At 42.0% G+C, this 24,339-nt stretch overlaps 1 protein-coding gene across 1 annotated transcript in view; it reads left to right on the forward strand.

The window, feature by feature from the left end:
* Window positions 1–24,339, forward strand: part of LOC308120012 (tomoregulin-1-like) — a gene marked incomplete at both ends in the record, with an annotated part of 80,536 nt that overhangs the window by 23,788 nt on the left and 32,409 nt on the right. Inside the window, 2 exons of the mRNA XM_080480361.1 lie at window positions 19,138–19,247; window positions 23,939–24,068. Of these exons, the coding sequence (XP_080336487.1) occupies window positions 19,138–19,247; window positions 23,939–24,068 (240 nt within the window). The remainder of the gene's footprint in view (window positions 1–19,137; window positions 19,248–23,938; window positions 24,069–24,339) is intronic.

Here is a 24,339-nt window from a genome sequence, read left to right on the forward strand (position 1 = left end):
AATCGTCCAAAACCTGGCCAGTGAGCCCCAATGGCGTTCCCCAATGTGAGACACCAAACAAATGCTATGAATGAGAACCTTGATTATAAAATTGATAGCTTTAAAGCAGCTGTCAAGAAACCTGATGTAGGCGTTCCTGGATCAGCCAACATTTACATTTTCAAATTGCAGCTCTTGGCTTGTTTTAATGCATCATTTTTAGCCCCTTTGACCGTCTGTCAGGATCTATCTTCTGCCCTGCCTCTCAGTCTCTAACCTCGTCCTCTCCCAACCCAACCAATCACATAAATCTCACAGTCGGCATGTTAACGGCGCCACGGAGATGGAAAATTTCTCTCCTCGGTATTGATTCTCAAGCAGCATCACACAATGGGGTGCGAGCTTGGGCTGGAAGCATTGGAGGACAAAAAAAAAAGATAATCAGCAGTGAGACGCTTGAGAAAGAAGCTCTTCCACTGTGTTTGGGGGAAAGGAAAAAAAAAACTGCAAAAAAAATTGATTTGGTGTGATAAGCAAGTGGCTGAGATGCAAACTACAATCCCATGGAATCCTGGTGAAAGACCTCACGGAGAAGCGCTTCAGCAGCTCGATCAACTGTGTCAGAATCATCAATCAGTCAAACGGGGAAAGCTTTTAAATTAACAAACACCAGCACAGAGTCGAGGTTTTTACCCAAACATAGGCGCAGGCAATGAGTGCAGAAGTAAATGCAAGGGTTATTTTGTTTCTTCATATAAGACAAATATACTTTATGACTTTTAAGGTTCAGTAAAATAGACAGAGTAGTATTGTTGTTTATTCTTTTATGAATGTACCAATCAGGTAGTCCTACCCCTCCACGCAACAAAAAATTATATTTATTTCATTGTCATATATATATATACCAAGTAAACTGGTATCTATTTTCAATTTAGTGCCAAAACTTCAAAACTGAGTATGTATGGCATCCGCTCGCTTCTTTTACTATTATGATGGCTGTAATAGAAGAAAGGATAAAGTCTGTGTCGGGGAACAAGTGATTGAAAGGCGGGACGAAGGCCTGAGTGTTACAATCTGAGATTGGGGAAGCGCAGACCTCAAGAATGTGTTTCAGTTGTCCTCAATACAGAATAATGACATGTTGAAGTTGTTAAAGAAGGTGGAAAGTGGCATTTGAACGTAATGATGTTGTAGAGCAGGTAGTGAAAGAACTGCTCTCCAGTTGGAATAGTGAGACTTAAAAAAAAAAAATGCACAAATCTAAAATCCTTGTAGATTATCTCACAGTTGAAAGAAATTATTCTACAACTAAATCATTCCAGTATCTTTAAAACTACTACTATGTATTGCATTTTAGTATATACTCGCATGAACTATTTTAATTAAATACCAGAGTTGTCACAATCTTTGGTACAGATTTGTAATTGTTCCATCTTATAGTCGCATCTTTCCTGTCCTTCTTGATCTCTGTGTCAAATTGTACCTCTCCTTTGTTCAACCACCTCCTGTTAGTAACGAGAGCAAATTTGCTTTCTGATGGGATTCTGATCCTCCGTTGCTCAGCAGGTGAATGTCAGTGCAGAAGAATAAAACCGGCCACTTCATGGTACATCCGTTCTGCAGATAGCAGAAAATATAAAACCCAGTTGGTGGCAGATGGAAAATTATTAATCTTTTGTCAGATTTGAGATAGAAAGGAGCGTGGTTTCAGGCCAAAGTGGCTGCCTGAGGAAATTAAGCTGCAGAGTGTCTCCCCAATGCAAGAAGGAGTCATAATGCAAGAAAAAAGACTTCACACCTACGTACTGTAAGCAGCACTTGTTTCGGTGTTAATTCACCAGCCATCATCGTATTGAGACAAATTATACAGTATGAAGTTATGGGGCTGTAATTATGCAAATTACACGGCGGTTTGTGTGGGTGGAAGGGAGTTGAAGAGGCTGACACAGGAACTGATTCACAGCCAGCAGCGAGGTGGAGAAGACGACGGCGGGCGATGAAGAAGGTTGCTTCAAGTGCTTCTGGATGCAGCTGTGCCTCCCAGACGGAAACATCTGGAGGTGGACGGGCTGCCGGAGGAAAAGCAGTGAGGGAGAGACAAATCACCGGAGAGCTGCTGCTGGTCTTCTCTGTTGAAAAATGCACAGGAAATCTGAGGACATTCCTCTTCTTGTCAAAGAATCTCATGGGCAGTGGAGCCAATATTGACCATATCTACTCACAGGTATTATCACAGAGCGCATCAGATTCTGATCCATCACCGGGGCTGGAAGGATATCAGACACAGTGATTAAATGTTGTTGATTTATTTGGTTTTGGTTTCATTCAGCAGCATCCAGGTGGCTCAGTAGGCCCTTTTGAGTGATATACGAATGTTTCATAAGCCCAAGCAGCGAGTGGCAATAGATGTACGGGACATTTGTTGCCGGAGGACATTTGATGGCATCGTCACTCAATGGTTAGACAAATAAGAAAGAATGTGGTCACATAGTTGCTTTTCTGTTCAGTTTGAGGATAGTATTATACACTCAGTACTCTCAGAGTCGCTCACTTTCTGCGTTCCTCTTGTCAGAATTACTCCGGCTGCATAATTCTTTTGTCCGGTTTGATTTTGCATCTCAGCTTTTAAATAAGTAACTGATTAAAAAAAAAAACAACTAACAAAATAAACACAACTCTAAATTGATACTCAAATTAGCTTGATGTATTTAATTTCAGCTTTTGTCCACAAATACGTTGGATGAAAACAGATTAGCTTGCTACTAATCCTGTTGACCTGGTGACATTCAAGTATTTCGTTTGCACTCTGTGAAAGGCTCCCTGCGGTCCACGGCTCTCCTTAAAGCTCCACGTGTAGATGACGGCGTACAGTTCCTCCATTAATGCACTCGTCCAAAACTGTTTTAGAAAATGACTGAATCGTCATTAAAAATGAAAGCCGCGAGATGTTTTTAAAGGTTTATATGCAGAGTTGAAACCAGTGGTTCGACTGGGTAGATGTCTTCTCCAGAGTCTGATGAACCGATGGGTATCACTTTGCAGGTCTTTGGGATGTTGGTCACTTTGGGGTCCTGCCGTTTGTTAAGCATCTGTTTGTCTGATTGAAAAGTGCAAGAGGTCTGGAGCTGCAGTTTTGAGTGCGCGTCCTTAGTGAATCTGCCTTCAAGCCCAACAAAATATACAGATGGATAAAAGCCTCCTTGAAAACCCACACAATTAAAGGCCCTCTGGTTCGTCCGTGGCTTTTGGCATCAACCTCTTTTCTTGCGTTTTTGTTTTGTCGACCTGAGTGCTTCATCTCCCATGGCGGAGAGGGAGAGGGAGGCGGGCCGCGTCTCAGGATGCTGCTCGGTCGCATCAGTCGCAGAGAGCAGGAGGCTTCGCCAGACAACATAAAGAAAAATGACCTGAGGTCCACCCAGGCAATACACACTCCAAAAAACTTTGAGTGCAAAAAATTCTCAAAAGATATATTGACTGTCTGATTATCTTTTTTTCACAAGTAGGAAATGCAGTTGTGTTCTAACATAGAAATATCTGAAAAACTTTCTTTTTTTCTACATCAGGTTTAACAATGGACAATGATGTCTTTACTGATTGATCTTAATTGATCTATCGTATTGGAGCAACAAAAAGCCTCTGCAATGGTGTCCTCATGACATGAAACTAAGAACTGTCCTTACATGGCTATCCTTAACAAAGCATATATCTCCTAGAACTTGTCCCAGCTATAATCTATTCCTAGTTGCAATTCCAAAAATTTGATTTTTGAAGAGGTTGACCAGGGAGGCTTTAAATGTTTTCATTTTGTCTCAGTTCGATGGTCTGTAACCGGTCCTAGTTGGTTCAGCACGCACGCACGCACAACTTGACAAATTTATTACAGTTTAGATAATACGTGTTAAACGTCAAGACATGATTCTTCCCCTCTCTCTGTCTCTCTCTCTATCGCTCTCTCTCTCTCAAGCACACATTTGCAGTGTTTCTTCCAGACAGAAAGGCTTAAGGACCGCCAGCCTCTGAACTCTTTTCGCACTTAAAATCTTTTATCATGTCAGGCTTTCTTCTCCATGTCTTCTTCACCTCCTCCACTTCTCTCTATCCTCCTCACTGCTTCCCTGATGCTCTTTTCAGACAGTCCCTTATTTTGTCTCAGGCAGGAACGATTAAATGGCTGAATTTAGGTTCATGTGAGAATATGCAGACTTTTGCATTAATTGAAGTAGACAAGGGTTCAACGAGGAGCTGCTTCACTGAGAAAATACTTTTTTAGCTTTCATTTTGATACGTCTGGAGTCCTGAACATTATTTTAACGTCATGAGCTGGTTTAGCTATGGTGTTTGGAGCTGCCAGCTCAACCTGTCACTGTATGATTTGAGACACTTTATTGTCCTCAGGGAAAATTTCTCCGGGCAAACGCAGCGCCATTGAATAATACTGTGTTCTATATACGTCTTTACATAATAGCACAATCCCTTCAGCAAAAAACAATATAGATATCTACTTTACATTCATGCTCCAGCCCAAAATAGTAACAAACACACATACATCACACTGTATGTTGCGCACTTCACTCATAAAAAAACTAAATGTTACCACCATTACATTTGAAACAATACACCTGTAAACTAAAGTGTGTCAACATTTTGCACCTACTGGAGACTCATGTTAACCTCAAGTGGTCACAGTGATAATGACAGCAGCAGCTTAAAGAGGTATGAAATGTAATTTGATATAAAAGAATCAAAAACAAATTGGAAAGTTCATGACATAAAACATAAAATACTGTGCATAATTTAAAAAAATAATATTGCAATGATACATTTCTGAATAATTAGTTTTGGGCAGCTTGTTGTGGTAATTGTGACACCCGGAATGTAAAAGGCACACTTTTCTGTAGTTTTATCACATTTATATCATGGGCCTTGTAGTTTTTTTCTCTGAAATTTATATTGGGTCTTTTATATATATATATATAAGTGAATATTTCTATTGAACACTACTCACTTTAAATCTCCTCATGATATTCTCTTTCCGCAGTAAGTAGCAAGTCATTGAAAATCACCTCAGCTAAGAAAGCCAGAAGTCTGTTTTTAATCTGGAATGCTTTTATGAGCATGTATTAATTGAGCTACAGTGCTACATTTGTGAGCCAATTTATGGACAATATAAGCATATAATGTAATATATAATCTTCGCAAGCAGTTAAAACTTCTTATTACAAATTGTTTTTTACGGTATTGTCTTGTTGCAGCTGCTTTCGAAGGAGAAGCTGTTGATAGCATTATTAATGCTTATAGTTGCGTTTTAGTGTGCTATAAACACTTTAAATGCTTGTGTGCGACTAGAAATGCCCAGTTGGGGCACTAAAAGTAAAGCGTTAGTGTCAAGCCACTTTATGGCAACACAGTGACAGATGTTGAGCTATAGGAATCTGTCAAATCATATTTTTGTTTTGCTCCTGGACATTTTTCACCTCTACATTATTCATGCTGTGGTCCAACTCATGACTGACACCTTTACTGAAAAAGAAGCACATAACATACTTCAAGGGGCCCGTCCATCACCAGAAAAGGAGCGTCAAAATTTTCATATTTAAGCCGAATCTGAGCCTTATTACCATCCGCCTCCTGCCTGCAGGTCCTGCTGTTCAGCTCTCCATGGGGTGAAAAGTAGTTACCATCCTGCAGCTTTTACTGCACATAATGGGAGCCCGCATAATGGCAGCGTAAGTCAGGCAAAAACAGAACGCTGCCTACAAATAAAATACATTCAGATTTATAGTTGAAAGTGCTTTACATCTGCAAATAGGTTTTCCATTAACGGCAACAACAGAAATATTGAGAGCGGTGAATCAGCAAAGAGCATCAGCACCATAAGGGCGTCACTTTTTATTTCCCGGGCACTTTTACAACCCCCCCCCCCCCCCCCCCCCAAGTGCAGCATTTTAAAATGAAGCTCTGAAAGCATTAAATGGCTTTTGGAAAACGCCTTAAATGAAGCGGAAGTGAATAGAAGCAATTTGGCTGATTCTGTCAGCGCTTTTGTATGAGTCTGTTGAAATACGTGTCCTCAAAGACAGACGCGACACTGTCAGTTCTGTGATTAAAACTCAGTTTGTCTCCGTATTAATAAGCACGATGACGAGCGTCGTTAGCTTTATGAATAAAACAGCGTCGGCTCTCGGAAAAAAGCTTTTGCAAAAGAGGCCAGGTTTGGGAGGAGACATAATTAAAGCTTCGTCAGACTAAGGTGACAGGATGCAGGAGGTCGACCTGTTTCCTAAGCAAACAGACAGCAGGTGAACGCTGCCAGCCGAGTGCGGCCATGCGGGCTGCAGAATATAAATAAATCACATTTCATTGAGTTTCATTTTATGAGTGCATTGAGCCGAATAATCAGTCAGTCCGGCAGGTTTGTTTAACACCCCAGCATGAGGCCTGTCACGCCGCTGTTTTACACTGCTGCAGGTTACAGTAACGACGCAGCGAACAACCCTGCACACTTCTGATGATCTCGTTATTAAATGATGGCTCCTGTGTGGCTGAATGGCTTCACACTCGGCTCCTTCAGTTTTTCATCGGGGAGAAAATAAAAGCTCATCTCCCCGAGAGAGAAGCCCGCCGTCGAGAGGAATCCTGGTTCACTGAACCAACCTCCTCCTCGCCCCGGAGGCCTGTAAAGAAGACAGATTGCATGGTGGACATCACACTGACCACCAGTCCTAACCTCCTGCTCTGGTGCTGTTCCACCACAGTAAATCTCACAATGAAACTTTACAGTCTGATATATTATTTTCCGGTGTGCTTCCAAGAGGAAGCCAGTTCAGGCTGGCAGAATCAAAACAGTACACCTCGGTGAACAATTAAACCCATTAACATTCATTACATTTGAGAAATGCAGGAATAAAAATGAAAAAAAAAAAAAAAAAAAAAAGCAGACAGCCAGTATTTTCGTCCAGCATTAAATATCTCTATTCCTGCAGCTCTTTGCAACTCATGAAGCTGTAACTACCCCATTAAGATGTTATTCCAATGCATAAATGGAAATCACAGAGCGAGCAGGAAGGTCTGGACCTTGGAAGAACAGATAATTGCTCCCCTGAAGGTATCGCAGCATTTTCCCGTTAGTGCCTGCCACAGTGGCTCGTATCCTTCCAATAGCCTGTTTCCTGTATCCTCCTCCTTCACACCAGTCACCCGCATGTCCTCCCTCATTGCTTCCATCACAGGCCTTCCTCTTTTTCTCTTGCCTGGCAGCTCCCTCCCCAATCCCAGCAAACTATGCGCGAGAGCAGGGTACACCTGGACAGGTCTCCAGGGCAAACGGAGAGAGACGGATAACCACACGCGCTCACATTCCCATTTAGGGGCTATTTAGTGTCACTAATTAACCTCAGATGCATGTTTTTAAACCGTGGGAGCAAACCAGTGCACCTGGAGGAATCCCACATGCACAGGGAGAACATGCAAACGCCGCACAGAAAGACCCCGGCCATTGTTTGAACCCAAAACTTCTCTCTGTGAGGCAAAGGCGCTCGCCACTGTACCACTCATTGATAGAATTATATACAGTGTTATAACAAAAACTGAAAATATTCATTATTATTTATGGTTTAGGCTACAGTGCTTTATTGTGATCTGTTGTTTGATTCCCATAATTATTCCTGAGGCCTCTTTCACTGTATTGTCTCCACCTAACAAATGACAATTATTTCTTAAACTTCTTTCTGATTTATGAACACATTTCACTGACCCAAAGGGTTTTCAAATATTTACTGCCTTCGACTATGCCCCGCTTGGGTAATTTCTCTGGAGAAAGAAAAACAATAACGAGATTTAAACCAGCTGATGATTCAGTATAAATAGTGTGACATATTAGCACATTAGCTGCTCTTTTCAGATTTTATTATATGCGTTCCAAGCCTGAGACTGTATTTATCTGAAAACTGTAAACTTCCTACCAATTTGTAGCCGATCTGAGGCTTGATTGTCTTGTTAGTAACGAACCGAGCTGCCAACCGGCCCCAGTGACCCAACTTGTTAGAGAGATTTCCCCTGGAGGTCAATTACTTCCTGCGCTGCCTTTTCGTCAGACTCCCGAATGAACCTGGAAGGAGTCTTTGTGTCTTTCGGATCTGTTTGACATGAATAAAACATCAAAGCTGTTATCTTCACGCTGCACCCTCTGCTTCCTAGGTGAAGATTAGTCTGTGGCGGCAGCTGATAGAGCCAAACGAGCCGAGCGTCTGTCGGCCCTCCAGGCCACTCGCAGTCAGTTGCTGCCTTCACCTTCATGAGGGCAGATACACAAAACTGGACAAATTAGGAGGAGGAAGGCAGCGCTGCAATTAGTTTTCTCCTGCAGCAGCTTCTACGTGTCGCTGCCGAGGTTGTAGGTTCAAATCCCCTTAACCTCATTTACTTGTTTGGTGATTTCCTGCAGTGGGTTTGTTGGTCCTTTTACAGCATATGTCACAAAATGGCATTGGTGGAACACATAGGTAATTCTTACTGAACCCTCAGTCAATTTAGGCAACTAGGAAACTTCAAAGTCAATCCTGAGATTAGTTGTGAGGCAAAAGATGCCAACCATTTCACAGCCCAGTAGAAAGACTCCATCCCCTATTATTATCTAAGTGCAACATGTCAAAACCTGTCACACATTCACAGATTTATTTACTCAAGTAAAATGTTCCTCAACAAGCAAAATCTCCCACATCACCCACAATTCACTGGCAGAGGTCATATATTTTTAACATCATGTCTCAGACACTCCCCAAATGATGTTCACAAGCTGGTGTCAAGGTGGAAACAGTCAAATTAGAGGTGGGATTTCAGAAATGGGTTTGCTTAGTGTCTCAGTGTTTTGTTGTTTGGTTTTATAAAAAAGAACTCGAAGTTTAGGGAGAGATCTGGACAAAATATCAATAGGCCTAAAATGAAATAACATAAAGCTTAGCAATCTCTAAAGTTGTCTTGCCTCTTGGCCAAACGTCATTTCATACATTTGCTTGAAGTTAACAATGTTCATACGGTTTGTAGGGTTCAACTGATCACACTGTAACACCTCCTGGTGGCTATGTCCACAATGCGAACCGTGTCACACTGCCTTCTTCAACATAATAATGAGTTAATGTACTTAAATGGCCTCCACAGATACTAGATCGATAGAGCACCTTTGGGAATGTGGCAGAATTGGTGATTTGCATGATGGATTTGCAGCCTTCTCGTTTTCTGCAAATATACAACGGCACCATGTCGATATGGAGCCGCGAAGGCAGCGATGTCAAACACGAGGGTTAGCATTATAATCTCATAATAATGCCACAATGAGGTAGAAATCATAAAGCAAAACCGACACCCAAAACTGATGTCCACAATGAATCAGATCAGTGATGCCTGGTTCATTATCACTTTTATAGACATGGAATCCAAACCATCAGGGTTAGTTTGTGTTCTGAGAAGAAACCAGCTTTTTCCACATTACTCTTAAGCAAGACACTGTGGCAGGCAGGATTTTAGATTTATATATCTTTTCTTAAGACAGTTCACGGTTGTTTCGATTTCCTCCATAAGATGGATAACATTATTCTTTTTTTAGGAACTTTAGAGTTGTCAGGAAGATAAATGCTAAATTATTTTATTTGTCTGGCCCGATTGAGATCTAATTAAACTATGTGGGCCCTTTTACTAAAATAAATTTGACACATCTGCTCTAATTAAGGTTTCAACATCTTTCCGAATCTATTAAACACGAATAATAGCCGTACTTGTACGCTTGAAATGTGTGCCTAACAACGTGGCCTGTGAGTGTATCGATAAAAGAAAAAAAACCATTCCGATTCAGCGTCCTCGTGTTGCCCCTGGCAACGAGGTGATGGAGGAGGAGGAGGAGGAGGGCGAGGACGTGGAGGCAGTCAGGGTTTTTCATGTTTTATTCAAACAGCGGAGGAAGTACAGAGAAAAGCTCTTCATCCAGCTGCTGCGGTCACAAAGATCCAGGAACAAACATACAAACAGGAGCTGAGTATTTAGTCAGAACCCAGCTCGCACAAAAAGCAGCTCCCTAAATTGCATTTTCACCCATATAAACATTGGAAATGACTTCAAGTTCAGCAGGGATGGGTGTGTTATTTTTAAAATGTTTTTCCTCATAAAAGCAGGATTTTTCAGCCAATGACAATGTAACATGAATATCCTTTCTTTGTTTTTTCCGTTGCAACATCTCTCTCCAGACACATATAAAATATGTAGTTTTGCAAAACAAAATAAGATACTAACTGTTCGCTTCAACAAAATGAAAGTTCCAGTATTTATCATAAGTATCTATCTCGAGAAAAGAAAACCAGTGAACCCACAATAGGGTCACGGACGGCCAGGGCACATCAGTGGAGTAAGTCCCTCCTCGCAACTTCCAGGACCTAAAGGATCTGCCGCTAACATCTAATTACCAGACACTTTACACTTTGGCCTCCAAGTTCTCATCAGTTTACCCTTCCATCCAACCCATAGATAAATCTTCTATACGGCTTCATCCAATACAGGGTTGCAGGGGGCTGGAGCCCATCCCAGCTTATGATATGTGAAGGCAGGGCACACCCTTGACAGCTTACCAGTCCATCACAGGGTGAGAGTCGCATGCACTCGCATGCACTCGCATTCTCACCCACAGGAAATTTAGGGTCATGAATTAGCCTCATACTAATGTTTTTGGACTTCTGGAGAAAACTCCTCTCAGAAAAGGGATTTGAGAGTGCTGACCACATCATTGCTCTGCAGCTTCATCAGTTCATCTTAAATTATATGCATACTATATTGAGACATTTCTGTAATGTTTTGCTGTAATTTCTCCTCGTGGAGGAACTATGTAAACCTTGACAGCCTGTTTTAACTTAACTTCATAAGTTGTGTCAAAAGTCAGACGTTCTTTCATACAGTCACACTGAACATGATATACAGTACATGAGGGTAATACGTTGGTCCAATTGATTCTGTCACACAATTTCTCAGAATTTGGCGCGGTCGTTGACTCTGACTCAAGAATAACCTCATCAGACTGTAGTGTTGCTGTGTGCTCAGTTTTGCTGCTAAATAAGTCTGGAGTGATATGAATGCCATTTGCCACCTCATGAAATTGACACAGGTTTGTCTCGCCTACTGATTAATGTGTTTACTGTCCTTGAAGATGTGAACAGCGTTTGAAAATGATGTTGTTCCAACACTGTTTGCCTTCATTGATTTGTCTGCTGAAAGATTCAGGGGAGGTTAAATACAATAATCGCTTTTGTTGTTTCCCTTTGTTTCTGTCATTGACTTTTAGCGCAACAGAGATTCTCAGCTTTTCATCATCTTGAAGTTGACTGACGATATATCCTCCTCTGACTTATCAATTTGTGTCCTATGTATTCAATATGTCATCAACAGTTGCTTGACTAATTTGATTTACTCCGCAGATTTCTCTTTCTTATTTGACTAATCCTCTGATATGAAAGTTAGATAGAATGAGAGACATTCAATTCGCAATAATATAAGTGCGGTGTTCAAAACTCAGAAAGTTACCCTTTGATTAAGAACACTAAACAGCCACAAAAGTAAATGACACAAAAAATTGCACAAATACGAACAACATTGTCTACGCCAATGTATGCAGCCACATGGATGTGTTCATAAACACTTTGCCTGTCCTTCAGCAATTAGACCGATCCCCCTGAAAATCAAAGCATCCACCCACATGAAATTAAGTGCCGAGTTCTTATTGAAGCCTGTGTGAATTATCCTTGAGCCATTAAACCACAATGTGACCATCCAATTAACTTTTACCACCACACGACCAAAGCAAAACAAAAACATGTTTCACCAAAGGCATCACAGAGGAAGCAGCTTCCCTTGCTGACTCCTGTACCCCAGATTTCCTCGATGCTCCTCAGTGCTTTCTGCACCACTGAACTAACAAAACTTAGCTACACAAAGCAGCAATATTTTACCAAAGCCTGCTGATAAGAGCCAGCACAAAAACAAGAACGTTTAACCTACTTACTGCATTTTCTATTAGTTTTGCCTGAGCTCAATACACTGAAATGACTGCAAAATGTTGCTATGAGGTTCGGCATAAGTGTTTCCAATCCCTAAGTTGCCATTGGCTGTCTTAAAAGTGCCTAAATAAAGTCAAATGTTTGGCAGTGTGTGAGGGTTAATACAAACAAACAAACAAAATGAATTTAGAACTACTGAATATAAGCTGGAGTTGCATCTGACCTCAAGCTTGGCTGCTTTATTTGTAGTGGAATCTAGATTGGTGGACGTCTCCCGCTCTCACCGGGCTGCTGTAAGGAGTGGGCCTCCTGTGAATGCTTTGGGGTTTGAGCAAATTAATGCAAAATTGATAACCAGAGCCTTCAAGTCAAGTGTCCCTAAAAGTCTCCCAAGGACACCAAAATCTTTTTCTAGATTTGCTGGTTGGTGCTTTTGACAGAACAATGTCACCAAGAGGATTTAGCTGTCAGATTTAGCGAGAAAATCGCCAACCTGCAATATTACGGTTGAAATTACTGAGCATTGCCACAGCGCCACCTGCTGTAAAGCTGTCAGTGCTATCACAGTGCAGGCTGACGGTATGAACCTGTCAGTCCAGCCTCAGGGAAAATAACGATTGGAAAAATCTACATCCTGGCAATAGAGTCTACTTGTAAAAAAAACAGGAAAAGTTTTTGGTAATAGTATATTACTTTACCATCCACTCATTCCGAACTTACTATTTTTCAAAAAAATTACAAGAAAGGAGTTGTTCCAAGAAATAGTAGTGTTCATTTACAATCCCTTTCTCCCTTATTTCTTGCGCACAACAATCTCAGGTAACAAATGCTTTTAGTGAATGTTTCCCCGCTGGCTATTTTTTTGAAATGTAGTCTGAATGCTGGATGGCATTTAACAAAGAAAAACAGAGTGAAACAGCCAAATCAAATGTGTAGATCACACAGTCTGCCGTGGCAACGCTTATAAAGAGCAGCTTAAATGCACTGCGGTTAACAAATGCTCTTTCAGGTCGGCTAATTTCTATTTTGTTGTGAATACAAAATGAAAACAAATTCCATTCATGGAAAAATTGCTTTCTCATGAAAGCGGCAGAGGGATTATGCATTATGCTCCATTTATGTGCAGTTTATTTTCCTCTGAATCTCCACAACAGAGTTGGATGGTGCAATATCAGAAAAAAATAACACAACACGTTCGAAAAAAAAAATAAAAAATCCAAGTAATTCTTGAAACTCTTGTTGCTTTGATAAGGGTCCAAGTGAAATCACATGGGATCTCTACAAAGAGAAACATCGACAGCGCCGTCAGCTTCTTCGTGTTCTCACCCCGACACTGTAAACACCGGAGCTCATTTCTCCTGGTCTGCAGGCTCTTCACCTGCACACTGTTGATTTATTCCTAAAGGTGTGAACAATCCTGACAGGTGACGTCCGACTGTGTTCGCCAGGCTTACTAATGAATGACGCAAATGCTTTCCAGTAGAGAAATTGCGCACGCACTCGGACGAAAAGGAAAATATTTTGCCAGGACCACAACAACTTTTGTGTCGCCATGTTTGCCCTGAACGTCCCTGATTTTGAAGTAGTCTGGCATGGTGTTTGGTACTAAAACGTCTCCTTATGCTTTCATTAAAGCAGCAGAATCTTGAAGGGCTGAATGTTCTCACAGCCATGTCACAGCACATCAGGGACTCATGAGTGTTTTAAAACTACAAAGACTTATATTTTTGTTATTCATTTGGTCCACGAACGCCTCCTAACTGCACTGAGAGCTGGAACATTCGTGTCTGCCAGAGTGATGTGAATTTGAGGCTCCATCAAGCATCACACGGCGTTATTTTATATGAATGTCACGCTGAAACACTCGCCTGGTTCGTGTCTCCACTGAGGATAACTTCTCTGCTTTTAGAAAACCAAATCAATACGTCACGGTAGTCCTTGAGAAGGTTTCACTTCGCTGTGAAATGAAAATCTCTCTCTGGACGTGTGTGTGTGCCTGTGTGTGTGTGTGTGTGTGTGTGTGCGTGTGTGCGCGTGCATTTGCACATGAAGAGTGTTAATCTAATTTTTTTTTAGCTGATGTCAAAGTACCAAGGTCTTGTTTCTTGGAATTGATCCGTTATCTGCTAAAGAAATGAGGAAAAATCAGTAAATGAGTGTTTTCACTGAGAATTAGGGAGCTGATTATTTGGCAGCCACATGTCGCGGTTCAGACGTATGAGACGGAGGGGGAAAAAACTAACAGACCTGAAATAAAACATAATTGAAGGCATTTGTAGTTTTCAAGTTGTTTGCACATTAGAAGATTTTCTTTCAGCTGGTAAGGGTTTGGGAAACAGCAGGCTTCTAAAGATGAGACACTTTAAGTGCAGGAGGACAGAGAGCCTAAGTGGTGCTCAATGTGAAACTTGCTTTAAGTAGTATGAGCCCAAATAAACGGCCTTCGTCTGTTCTTGTGAGTCCCTCAAACATATGCACTGTTGCTCTTTAGTTGGTTTTATAATGATTTGAGGTAAAATATAAGTGCACTTGCTGTTGCGACATGAATAATCATGAACACTCTTGTAACCTTTTCGCTGTTTGCTTACCTTTAAATGGCTAAACGATTTGGCATTACGCTGTAATACGTTGTGCTACTTTATTTGCACGTATAATTTTAGGAGGGAAAGACAGTGCAGTCTTTTATTTTCTTCCTGTGGTTGTGTAATTAACTTCCACAGTTCCAAAACATGAATCTGAGGTTAATTGCTAACCTGGATGTGTGTGTTGTGTAGGCCTTTTTTTCTGTGAAAGTGCCTTGAGTTTTCTATTTTGTAATCGGCGCTGTATCAATGAAACTAAATTGAATTGAATCTGAGGGGTCTTTGTGTGTTTGCAACCTTTCTAGGCTGTAACCTGAATTAGTCACCTGGGATTGGCTCCAGCACCCTTGAATAAAGTGGTATGGATGGACTTGACCATAGGTCTCCGGGTTGCGGGCCCTGACCTTAGTCCCACTTTGCCCGCTAACACAGACTTTCTCCCTCTTTATCCCGGTGTCTCGATACAATGCTGCCGTTAGGATTACTCCGTCAACAAGAGGTCGCATTTCTTACCTTTAGGCTGCTGCACATTCTTTTGAGCCCTACCGCTCCATATCTGTGAGACTGACAAAAATTCACAATATGCAGTTTGAGCGTCGGATCTTCTCAATGTGCTTTTCAATACGTGACAATAACCTATAATTTCAGGCTTTGAGACCTTAGACTCCCTCCACTGCAGAATGCTTGTTGTCAGGCTTTCTGCAGAGCTCCATCATGATACATTCATTAATGTCAGGTGTGTTGGAGCAGATGAACATCGAGAACACGCAGGACTGCGGCCCTCAAGGACCAGGAATGCCCACGCCTGATCTCCACGCTGGGTTTGTCACAGTGCTGACAGGGTTAAAGCAGTACTGAAGGCCCCAGAGCACCCGTCAGAAGATGAAGTATCGACGCTTTGGAGTCGGAGATGCAATGGAGGAGGAGGGTTAGATAACGAGTCCGAGGGAGCAGTGGCGACTTGGTGGCCATGACGACCGGGGCCCGGCTCGAGGGATTTGGGAGGTGGATGTGCCTCCGGGCGGCGGTTGCTGCCACGCTCCGTCAGCTTCTTTAGTTCTGCTCCGATCCAAAGGAGGGAATTATGTGCATTTCAAATCCCTGTTTCTGTAGGCCTGGGTCGACTACAAACACTCGCGGGGACGTATCAGCCGCCGCAGCAGCAGCCCCTCAGATAACGCGGCGTGGACACACACATACACTTCAGACAGGAAGCATTCGCTTTGTGAGACACCTTCATTTGCATCCGTCTGTGTCGCCAGGCGGAGGTTTAAAGGCTTCTGGTTGTCGCTCAACATAATCCCAAATTGTCTCGGTATTGAATATGTGGAAACCTGCAAACAGAAAAATGGTGCACACTTGTCTCTCTGACACACACACACACACACACGCACGCACGCACACAGGGCCTGGGGGTTGCTGATGGATGTTGCTGCTGTTTGGACTTAATTAGCCGTGAACATTGTGCAGATTGACACAGGGCTGCTGAACAGGCGGCTCCGGTCATCGTGTCATGGTTTGTGTCTGTCGCTGCACTCGATGAGTTAACACCTGAGGTGAGAGCAGAGAATTGGACAGAACCGAAGAAACATGAGCTGTCGGGGCGCCGTTCAGGCACAATGTTTACTGAATCTTTTACCCCTCATTATGTTTCATAATATTTTATATTCCTATTGTTTTGCCTCACACATTTAATTTAATATTTCTTGTAGTTGAAACTTTTTTCTCATGATAAACTTCCTCTGTATTTTTTTACTTTTAATCAGATTTAAAACCACGTGTGCGCTGGAATAAACCTAGACGTTAAAGTGCTGGGGATCGAGTTTCTAAATAATTTTGATTGTGGCAAGAAGGGCATCTGGCATAAAAAAAGAGAAAAAAACTAGTCCGATACAGGATGTAATGAGTTGTTTTGGGGACAGGAAGTAGCCATGTGCATCCATCGTCACTAAAAATAATTTTTATGATAACAATAATACTCACTGCACTCAATAATAGATGCTATTATGATTTTTGGACTATTTTGAGACATTGTCAGTGATGCACCGGTTGATTTATTCGGTGTGAAACCAGCTGCTTAGTTCAGGTCAGGAAGTTGGTGAATAAAGTGAGATTGAGGCATCAGAATAAAGCACCACAGATCCTTAGGAAGAACCAAGAAAACTGTTCACTCTGAGAAAAGCCCTGGTTGGAGAGTTCTCACAGCTTGTTGTCCTCCCTACGTTCTACCTCCTTGTCCATCTCCTCCCAAGAGGTCTGCACTTGTTTCTCATGGTGTCGAAACCAACCTCGTTCTTGTTTCTTAGACGTGTGTATCCAACTCAAGAAAAGACATTTCGCAGAAACATCTTGAGAGTGTGTCGGTAATCCATACATCGTTCTGTCGGAATCGAAATGGAGAAGCCTTTGAACCTCACCTTTCAAAATGTTGACAGGATCTGAAATCGGTTTCATTTCGAGCAGCTGCCTCCACCTCTGCTGCTTCTTGCTTTGAGGCTGCTTGAAACATGTTGAACATGAAGCACAACTGGGAGAGTGACCTTGGAAAAAAGAACTGTTTACCTCATTTCAAAAATAGAAAAAAACATTTCAAACTTTTTGTGAAAAGCAGCTGACCTCTGCTCAACTCAGTAGCTGAACGCCGCCCATATTCACGCGGATAGAGGACTCACTCCCACTACGACGCTAATAAACATGGTGCCTAAAGATAGATAGGCTTTTGTTTTTTTTTTCTTTTCATCTTACAAACTGTGAAACACATCAAAAACATTTAAGAGGCAGTAATTTCCAGGTGCAAGCAGCAATAGAAAATGTGCTTGTAATTGTTTGAATGAATCGCAGCACAGTATGTTCGTAGGCACGTGTCTGGCCTCTCTTAAATATTTATCTGGTCTTTTTAATTCAGCGTCGGTGCTTTGAATTCTGCTCCTCTAACACTGTGCAGCTTTCTTTTCAAAAGTTGGAACGGGAAGCGCAGCTGAGAAATGACCGTGAGGAAACAGAAAAACCTCGAAATTAACACTAAAACAAGAATAAACTTCAGTTTTTGATGATTTTTTAAAATTATTTGATTGTAGGTAAAATGCTTTTTTTCTTTTTTTTCTTTCACTGAGCAGTTCCCATCCCTCCAGTTTTACAGTGTATTATTTTCCACTTATTGAGATCTGAGCCTTGGTTGTTGTGTTTTAAGCCCCCACTTGGAGGTTCATGTCCCTCTGTCTTTGCCTTTAGAGTCTAATCTTTGCGGCTGGTTCTTACTGTGACCAGCGGTGACCATTTTTAGGAGTCGTGGAGGTCTGCAAACAGTAATTACAGGCCATTACATGGCCCTTCAAAGCCCACTCAGCTGTGGCCTGTGACGCACACACTGACACACAGGCGGGGATCTGTGGCTTTCATCTCTTAGAGAATGTGGATAATTTAAGTTTGCTGCACATTTCTGAATTGTGGAAGCCTGTTATTATCCATCAAGACACGACTCTCGAAAGCCGCCTCCTGTGTGCGTGTGTGCGTGTGTGCGTGTGTGCGTGTGTGCGTGTGTGTGTGTGTGTGTCGTGTTTTAAAGATTGCATCCTTCACTTTGCTCTGCCAGATAACAAAAATGACCATCACTAAGTCAAATGTTGACATTTTATAAACTGATCAGTTGTACTTTAAAGGGCAATATGTATTCAAGATAAATGACAAGTTGAAAGATTATAACATCAGCAGGACCTTAAAGGACAACTCTGACATTTGGAGAAGTGTTTGTTGCCCCCTGAGCCCCGTTAGTCGCTCGTTGTATCTTCAAATGCGTGTTCAATATTTTGTTATTTGTCATTTTGAATTCAACAGCATGGACAGGGATGATAAAGGTGACGTTATCTGCTTCATCCTCGCTCAGAGGGGACTGCGCAGGTCTGGTTTGTGCTGACTTGTGAAAGTTTGTGCTGGCTCATGTTGATCTGAACAGCGCCAGGCAGGTTAAGGCTGGTAAGTAGTTGTTCAGGCTTGTTCAATCTATTTCACAACTGGCTTTTTGGTCCTAAAACAAACTGGGATATTTTCTGGTGTTTATTAGCAGACTCAGACTCTGGTTCAGACTGTAGCAGTGAGCGGTGCTCAGTCAAACTGTTTTGTTGATTAAGAATGCTGCATCCCACCAGTCTCACCTCAAAGAACTGTCAGATCCCAGATTTCTCTGTTCTGTGAGTGCACCTGTTATTTCCCAGGTGAACGCGTTCTCCTACAGTGCAGGTGTCTGCTGTGACACAAGGCCTTATTACCTTATTGCCTGATAAACAATTGTCTCCGTTGAGCCTTGCAGAGAAATGTGTCCATTTTACCCATTGCAGGTCTGCTCTCCATCTGCTTTTATTGTTCATAAACTCATAAACCTGTCTGGGCTTTATTCAGAGTGAGTGTGTGATCAGAGCAAAGTCGACAGGATTTACCACCGGCACTCGTGGAGGTGCTGTAGGTCTGATTCACTTTATCGATCCACATGCCCGCTGCCTGTTTTTGTGTTTAACCCTCTGCCTTTGTTTGTCTGCCTGCTGTAGATCTGTCGGAGAAGAAGAGCGACCTGAGGGTCTGTGATGACTCCACCTGTCGATTCGGAGGCGTGTGCAGAGATGATGGAGCTCAGCTCAAATGTGTCTGCCAGTTCCAGGTAGATGAAATCCTTTTTTTGTTTCTTGTTCCCTCGGGTTTAAAGATTCTGTCTGGTCTGGTCTGCTGTGGCTCTCGGCTCCACCCCAACACAAAAGAAGTATGGCTTAATGCTTTAGTGCATTGATTCTGTGTTTTACGGTTGTTTTCTTGGAGTATTTCTTCCACTGCTAATTTTGATCTGTGAAGTACGAGAGTTTTCCCAAGAAGCCTTTAAGTCACTAGAATTAAAGTGCAACAATGCCAGAAAGAAGTTCTTTAAAATAGATTCCAGCACGTTTTGTTCTTGAGTCAAAAGTCATTATCTTTGCGGTGTCAGAAAATGTCAATTGATGTTATACCAGACGATATTCCCCAAGATACTCCCTCTTGATTTTGTCTTGTTCTTTGAATTTAAATGAAGATGTTAACATTGAATCCAGCTTTCATTGGGGGACTCGAGCCTCAGTCTTTAACAAACTCGAAGGCAGTAAAGCTATTATTCACTTTATACACTTGTGTACTGGGCTCTGAGCACCCCTGAAATGACCCGCTCACCACTTTGTAGAGATGATATGTTAAAATTGCAGCTCACATTATGACGAATTGCTCAATTTAAATGACAGCCGAGCATTTTTCATAATGTGGGACAGAGGCCAGCACACCTATCGGTGGTCAGGTGCCGATTGGCTCTCTCCTCATAAGGGGAGGAGCCGCATGATCACGGTTTGACAGGCGGAGGAGTCGGCCTGTGAGAGGCAGCGGTGTGTGTGGTGATTTGTGTGTGGTGGTTAATTAACAATAAAGACGGTGATTGGGAAATCAGGCTCTGTGTCCGGACCCCGGGGTCGTAGGCTCCCCTGCTACATGTATATTTCAGATTAGAAACTGAAAAATGTAATAAATGAATGAGTGAACAGTAGTCACAGCCGGCAATGGAAACTTAAAATTGACTTTAAAGTACAGAAAGAGTCGTGTGGACATGTTTTTAAACTGCAGTTTTGAGGAACGATGTTTGGTTGTCCGGGTTTAAGGTTAATGTCTTTCTTGAAAAATAAGATAATTCTTCTTTTACATCTTCTAGAAATAGCACAGCGCACCTATTAAGGTTGGTTTTTTTTTCAGTGCAATTTAGTAGGTGGGGTTTCTGTTTTTGTGAAATTTCTGCTCAACATCCTCCAAAAGTGTCTGCCAAAATTTGCAACCTAAGCTCGCACAAAAACAAGCAAAAAACTTCTGGGGAAGTATCACAGTCACGCTGCCGTTGTGGAGTACAAAGTGCATCCAACGGGAACAAAGTCAGAGAGCAGCTAACCTGAATGTGAACTCTTTCCACTTACTGTTTCTCAATTTATGAGCTAAAACAAGGGGGGGAAAAAAACACCATGAAACTCCCTCTGACACATCAGCAAACACAACCCGCCCGCTGTGTGTTCCTCTGATGTAAAACAAAATATAATTATTCTCCGGTCGGGCCCGTTGTGTTCGCTGCATTTTGGGTCAAACAAAGTGACAGAATAAGAGCAGGCGCAGCGTGAAGGACAGCGTCTGGAAGACAAATTCACCACAGAGCCGCGGCTCTGCTGCAATAACATGACGCACGGAGGCTGCTTCAAGCCGGCCGTCACGCTCCGTGATCTGAAAGCAAAACCTGCATTCATGTACGCACAATGAGGGCCGAGCTGTTGGACACGATCAGAAGGGTTTCACAGCTGCCTGAGCCACGGAAACGGCAACAGGCGTGGATTATAATTCTGATGAATAATCCCAAGTGACACGGAGCACGTCTGGAAACAAAGCACATCTGAGAAAACTGCACGACTCCCATGATGATAGGATCATTTAGTGAAAAGGGGAAACGCAAGCAAAAGACGAGCAATTTAAGCAGATTAATGATCAGTGCATAACCTTGAGACTTTAGCACTCGCACGGTGACTCCTGAGACACACGGTGGACATGAGGACCAAAATAAGGAGTTACAGTCTGCAGACGATTGGTTGTCTGGTTGTCATGATGGAGCGGCACAGTTAGATAACTAGAACAGCACATTATAGAGTACAGTATTAACTATAGTCCAGTGCAAGCTTACAAATCCATGACGCAAAACATAATAATGCACTTGTTCCTGACCTGATTCATCTTCTTCAGTCGTAAAGATGCAGCTTCTAAACCCCCGAGGACAGCTCTCATTGAAGATTGAGTCAGCTCATGAAGGTCCTGACAGACACAGTTGGAACCCCAAAATGAAATCACGAACATGCATATTATTGAGCTCACAAAAGCACATGTTGCACAAGATCACAATGTTGATGCTTTCTGTTTGCTTGTGCAGTACATGTGACTTTTATTTTTTTTTTACTTTGATTACAGCACAGCTATTCAGAAAAAACACTCTTTTCCCAACTTCTTCACTTATGAGCACATTATATTATGTTTTAGATCATTTTAACCTTTGAAAAGCCTTTAAGCGTCAGCCTTAGACCTCTTCAACTCCTAGATTGTCGGTGGGGGTCTTTTTTTTTTATTAGTTTTGACTTCATCATAATGCCGAAATTATTTTCTTGGCTTGTCCACCTTGTGGTGAAAGCACCACAGGTCCAAGGTCAGGTAAGAGTGTGATCCAGACGCTTGAAGTTAAACTCTGATAGGTTTCCAGTTCGTCTCCTCTCGGCTGTGATGCATCCTGTGAGTGTCAACCATTCTTCTTGAGCCTGCACACGAGGAAACTGAGAGACTGGAATGATACTATTCCCATTTGGAAAGTACTTCATGATAATGATAGAGATTTTCTCAAAAGCATTTTTTTCAGCAACGTGAAAGTAAAAGGCATCCGAGAGCTGAAGTGGTCCTTTAATGCAGACAGATAAATCTGACTCTCAAGCACGAGTCAGCAGTTTTCAGCAGATTTATCTCCCGTGGTGCCTGAAATAGTTTGAAACTATCAAAACGTTACGCTTTCGATTTGCAGGTGTGTGTCTGTGTGTCTGTGCGTGTGCAAGGAAATGCAAATGAGGCTCAGTTTTTACATTACAAACTCTGTTCTCTGTTTGTCTTGTGTTTTTTCTTTTTCTTTTTGAGGGGAGAGTCTCATTAAAGTAATATCACCATCTGATAGAAGCTCTATTTGCCCTCCCCAGGAGAAGGGTCTCACTCTGAGGATATAACAAGTACAAAGACATGCACATTCTGTGTAAAGAGTTCGTGTGATTGTCTGCCTCTGTGTGTTGGACGGATGATCTGTACAGGGCGTACGCTGCAGGGAGCAGCTCCAGCCTCTCACGGCCATACAATGAATAAAGCAGTTTAGAAGAAAGATTGATGGAAACTTATAAGGGAACTTTATTGACCATAGATGGATGGTTGGACTTCCTCCATTTAAAAGGACCTAATTTGTTGGATTTACAGCTAAATAAAGTGTCTGTTCTCATTGAAGCAACGGGGATCTGTCTTTCTCTTGATCATTAAAACTATTGCTTTTGTAAAACATTTAAAAAAAAAAAAAAAGAGCTTTCGGCTCCACAAATGAACAAAGAAATTCAAACTTGCTGATAATGAGCTGCAGCAGACAAGCAGACAGAGAAGGAGTGATCTGACCACGTGAAAACAGATCACAACATTTTTGCATCAGCAGAAGAGAACTGATTGTTAAAAATGCTGATGAGGCAAAAAAAGAAGAAAAAACTGCTCTCAGCTGGAGTTATGAAGGAAAGATTCACTCTGATTCCCATTTGCAGAACTTTCTCTGAGCGCCTGGATCCATCAACTGATCACTGATGAATTGTTGGTTGTTCTTTTTTTATATCTCTGATAAGTTCCTCCAAATAAGCAGCTGCAACAGATGTGAACCTCAACAGTTGGTACAGAGAGTGCTGGAGGTCACAGGGGTCAGACCTGCAGGGGATTTATCCTAAATGATTGATAGCTTCGAGTTAATAGAATATGGATTGCTCTATGCTGATATATGTCTTTGGCAGCTGACTGCAGAGTTAAGCCATCTTTTTCACCTTCATGAAGACTGAATGAAACTTTGTTTATTGGTCAAAAACTTGCTTCATATTTAATGTTCACTGATCACTGGTGTAACACGAGGAGAAGCTTGTTTGTCATTATGCCATCTGCTTCGGGAAGCATGTTTCGAGGCCATGTGTGCTCATGGGGAAATAGTTGTGGGGGATTGTAGTGTTATTGTAAAGTGAAATGCCATGAGACGAATCTATTGTACTGTAATTGGTGGCGTATAAATGCAACTGAATTGGAAAAAACTGTAAAATATCCAACAGCAATCACTGTATTTTAATGAGGAAATATGCAAAAGATTAAACATTGAGAAATTAATTGATCACAAAACATGAAATTAGGTCATAATTACAGCAAGAGCCTGGTTTTAACTTTTAACCTACATTCATGTACTCTATCCCAAAACATCATAGCATATAATGTTTAACTTGTAGTCCAAGTGATCAATTGAATTTATTTGAAAGATTTTATATTTTCTAATGTGACAACATTTTTATTATCTTGCATTGTGAACATCTGCATGTTTTTGGCTCCCCCCCCCTCTAAAACCTATTTCTAAAAATCAACAGTTTCCTTAACTTTTGTAAGAGTGAAACCAGCTCTCGGCTCACAACAATCAGACTTTTTAGTCTTTCTCCTTTTGAGCAACGGTCACATTGAAACTGAATTAACATTTTGATTGCGTTTGCCTTGCAGTGCCACAAAAACTACATCCCCGTGTGCGGCTCGAATGGAGACACCTACCAGAACGAGTGCTACAGGCGACAGGCGTCCTGCAAGCAGCAGCGACTCATCTCGCGGGTTTCTGACGGGCCCTGCTCTGCCGGTGAGTCCGCGCCAGCAGATTCACAGGTTTCACAGCCAACGGAAGACTGAATTAGCTGCGTACAATTGACTGACTCGGAGTGGGTGTTCGTCAGAAGAGTGAATTATAGCGCTCCGTTTATAGATATTGGACAACGGGTGTGAAGGTCAGTGTTTAAAGTGTCGTCCGAGGGAATAATTCATGCACCTCGTCTTCATCTTGTTCCATCAGTCATGTTGTAACGACTCTCTTGAGGTGGCCGGGAGAGAATTATGAAGTGAAACTGTCAAGA

The sequence above is a fragment of the Lipophrys pholis genome, assembly GCF_963383615.2.
Source record: "Lipophrys pholis genome assembly, chromosome: 1".
In the NCBI taxonomy this organism is placed as follows: Eukaryota; Metazoa; Chordata; class Actinopteri; order Blenniiformes; family Blenniidae; genus Lipophrys; species Lipophrys pholis.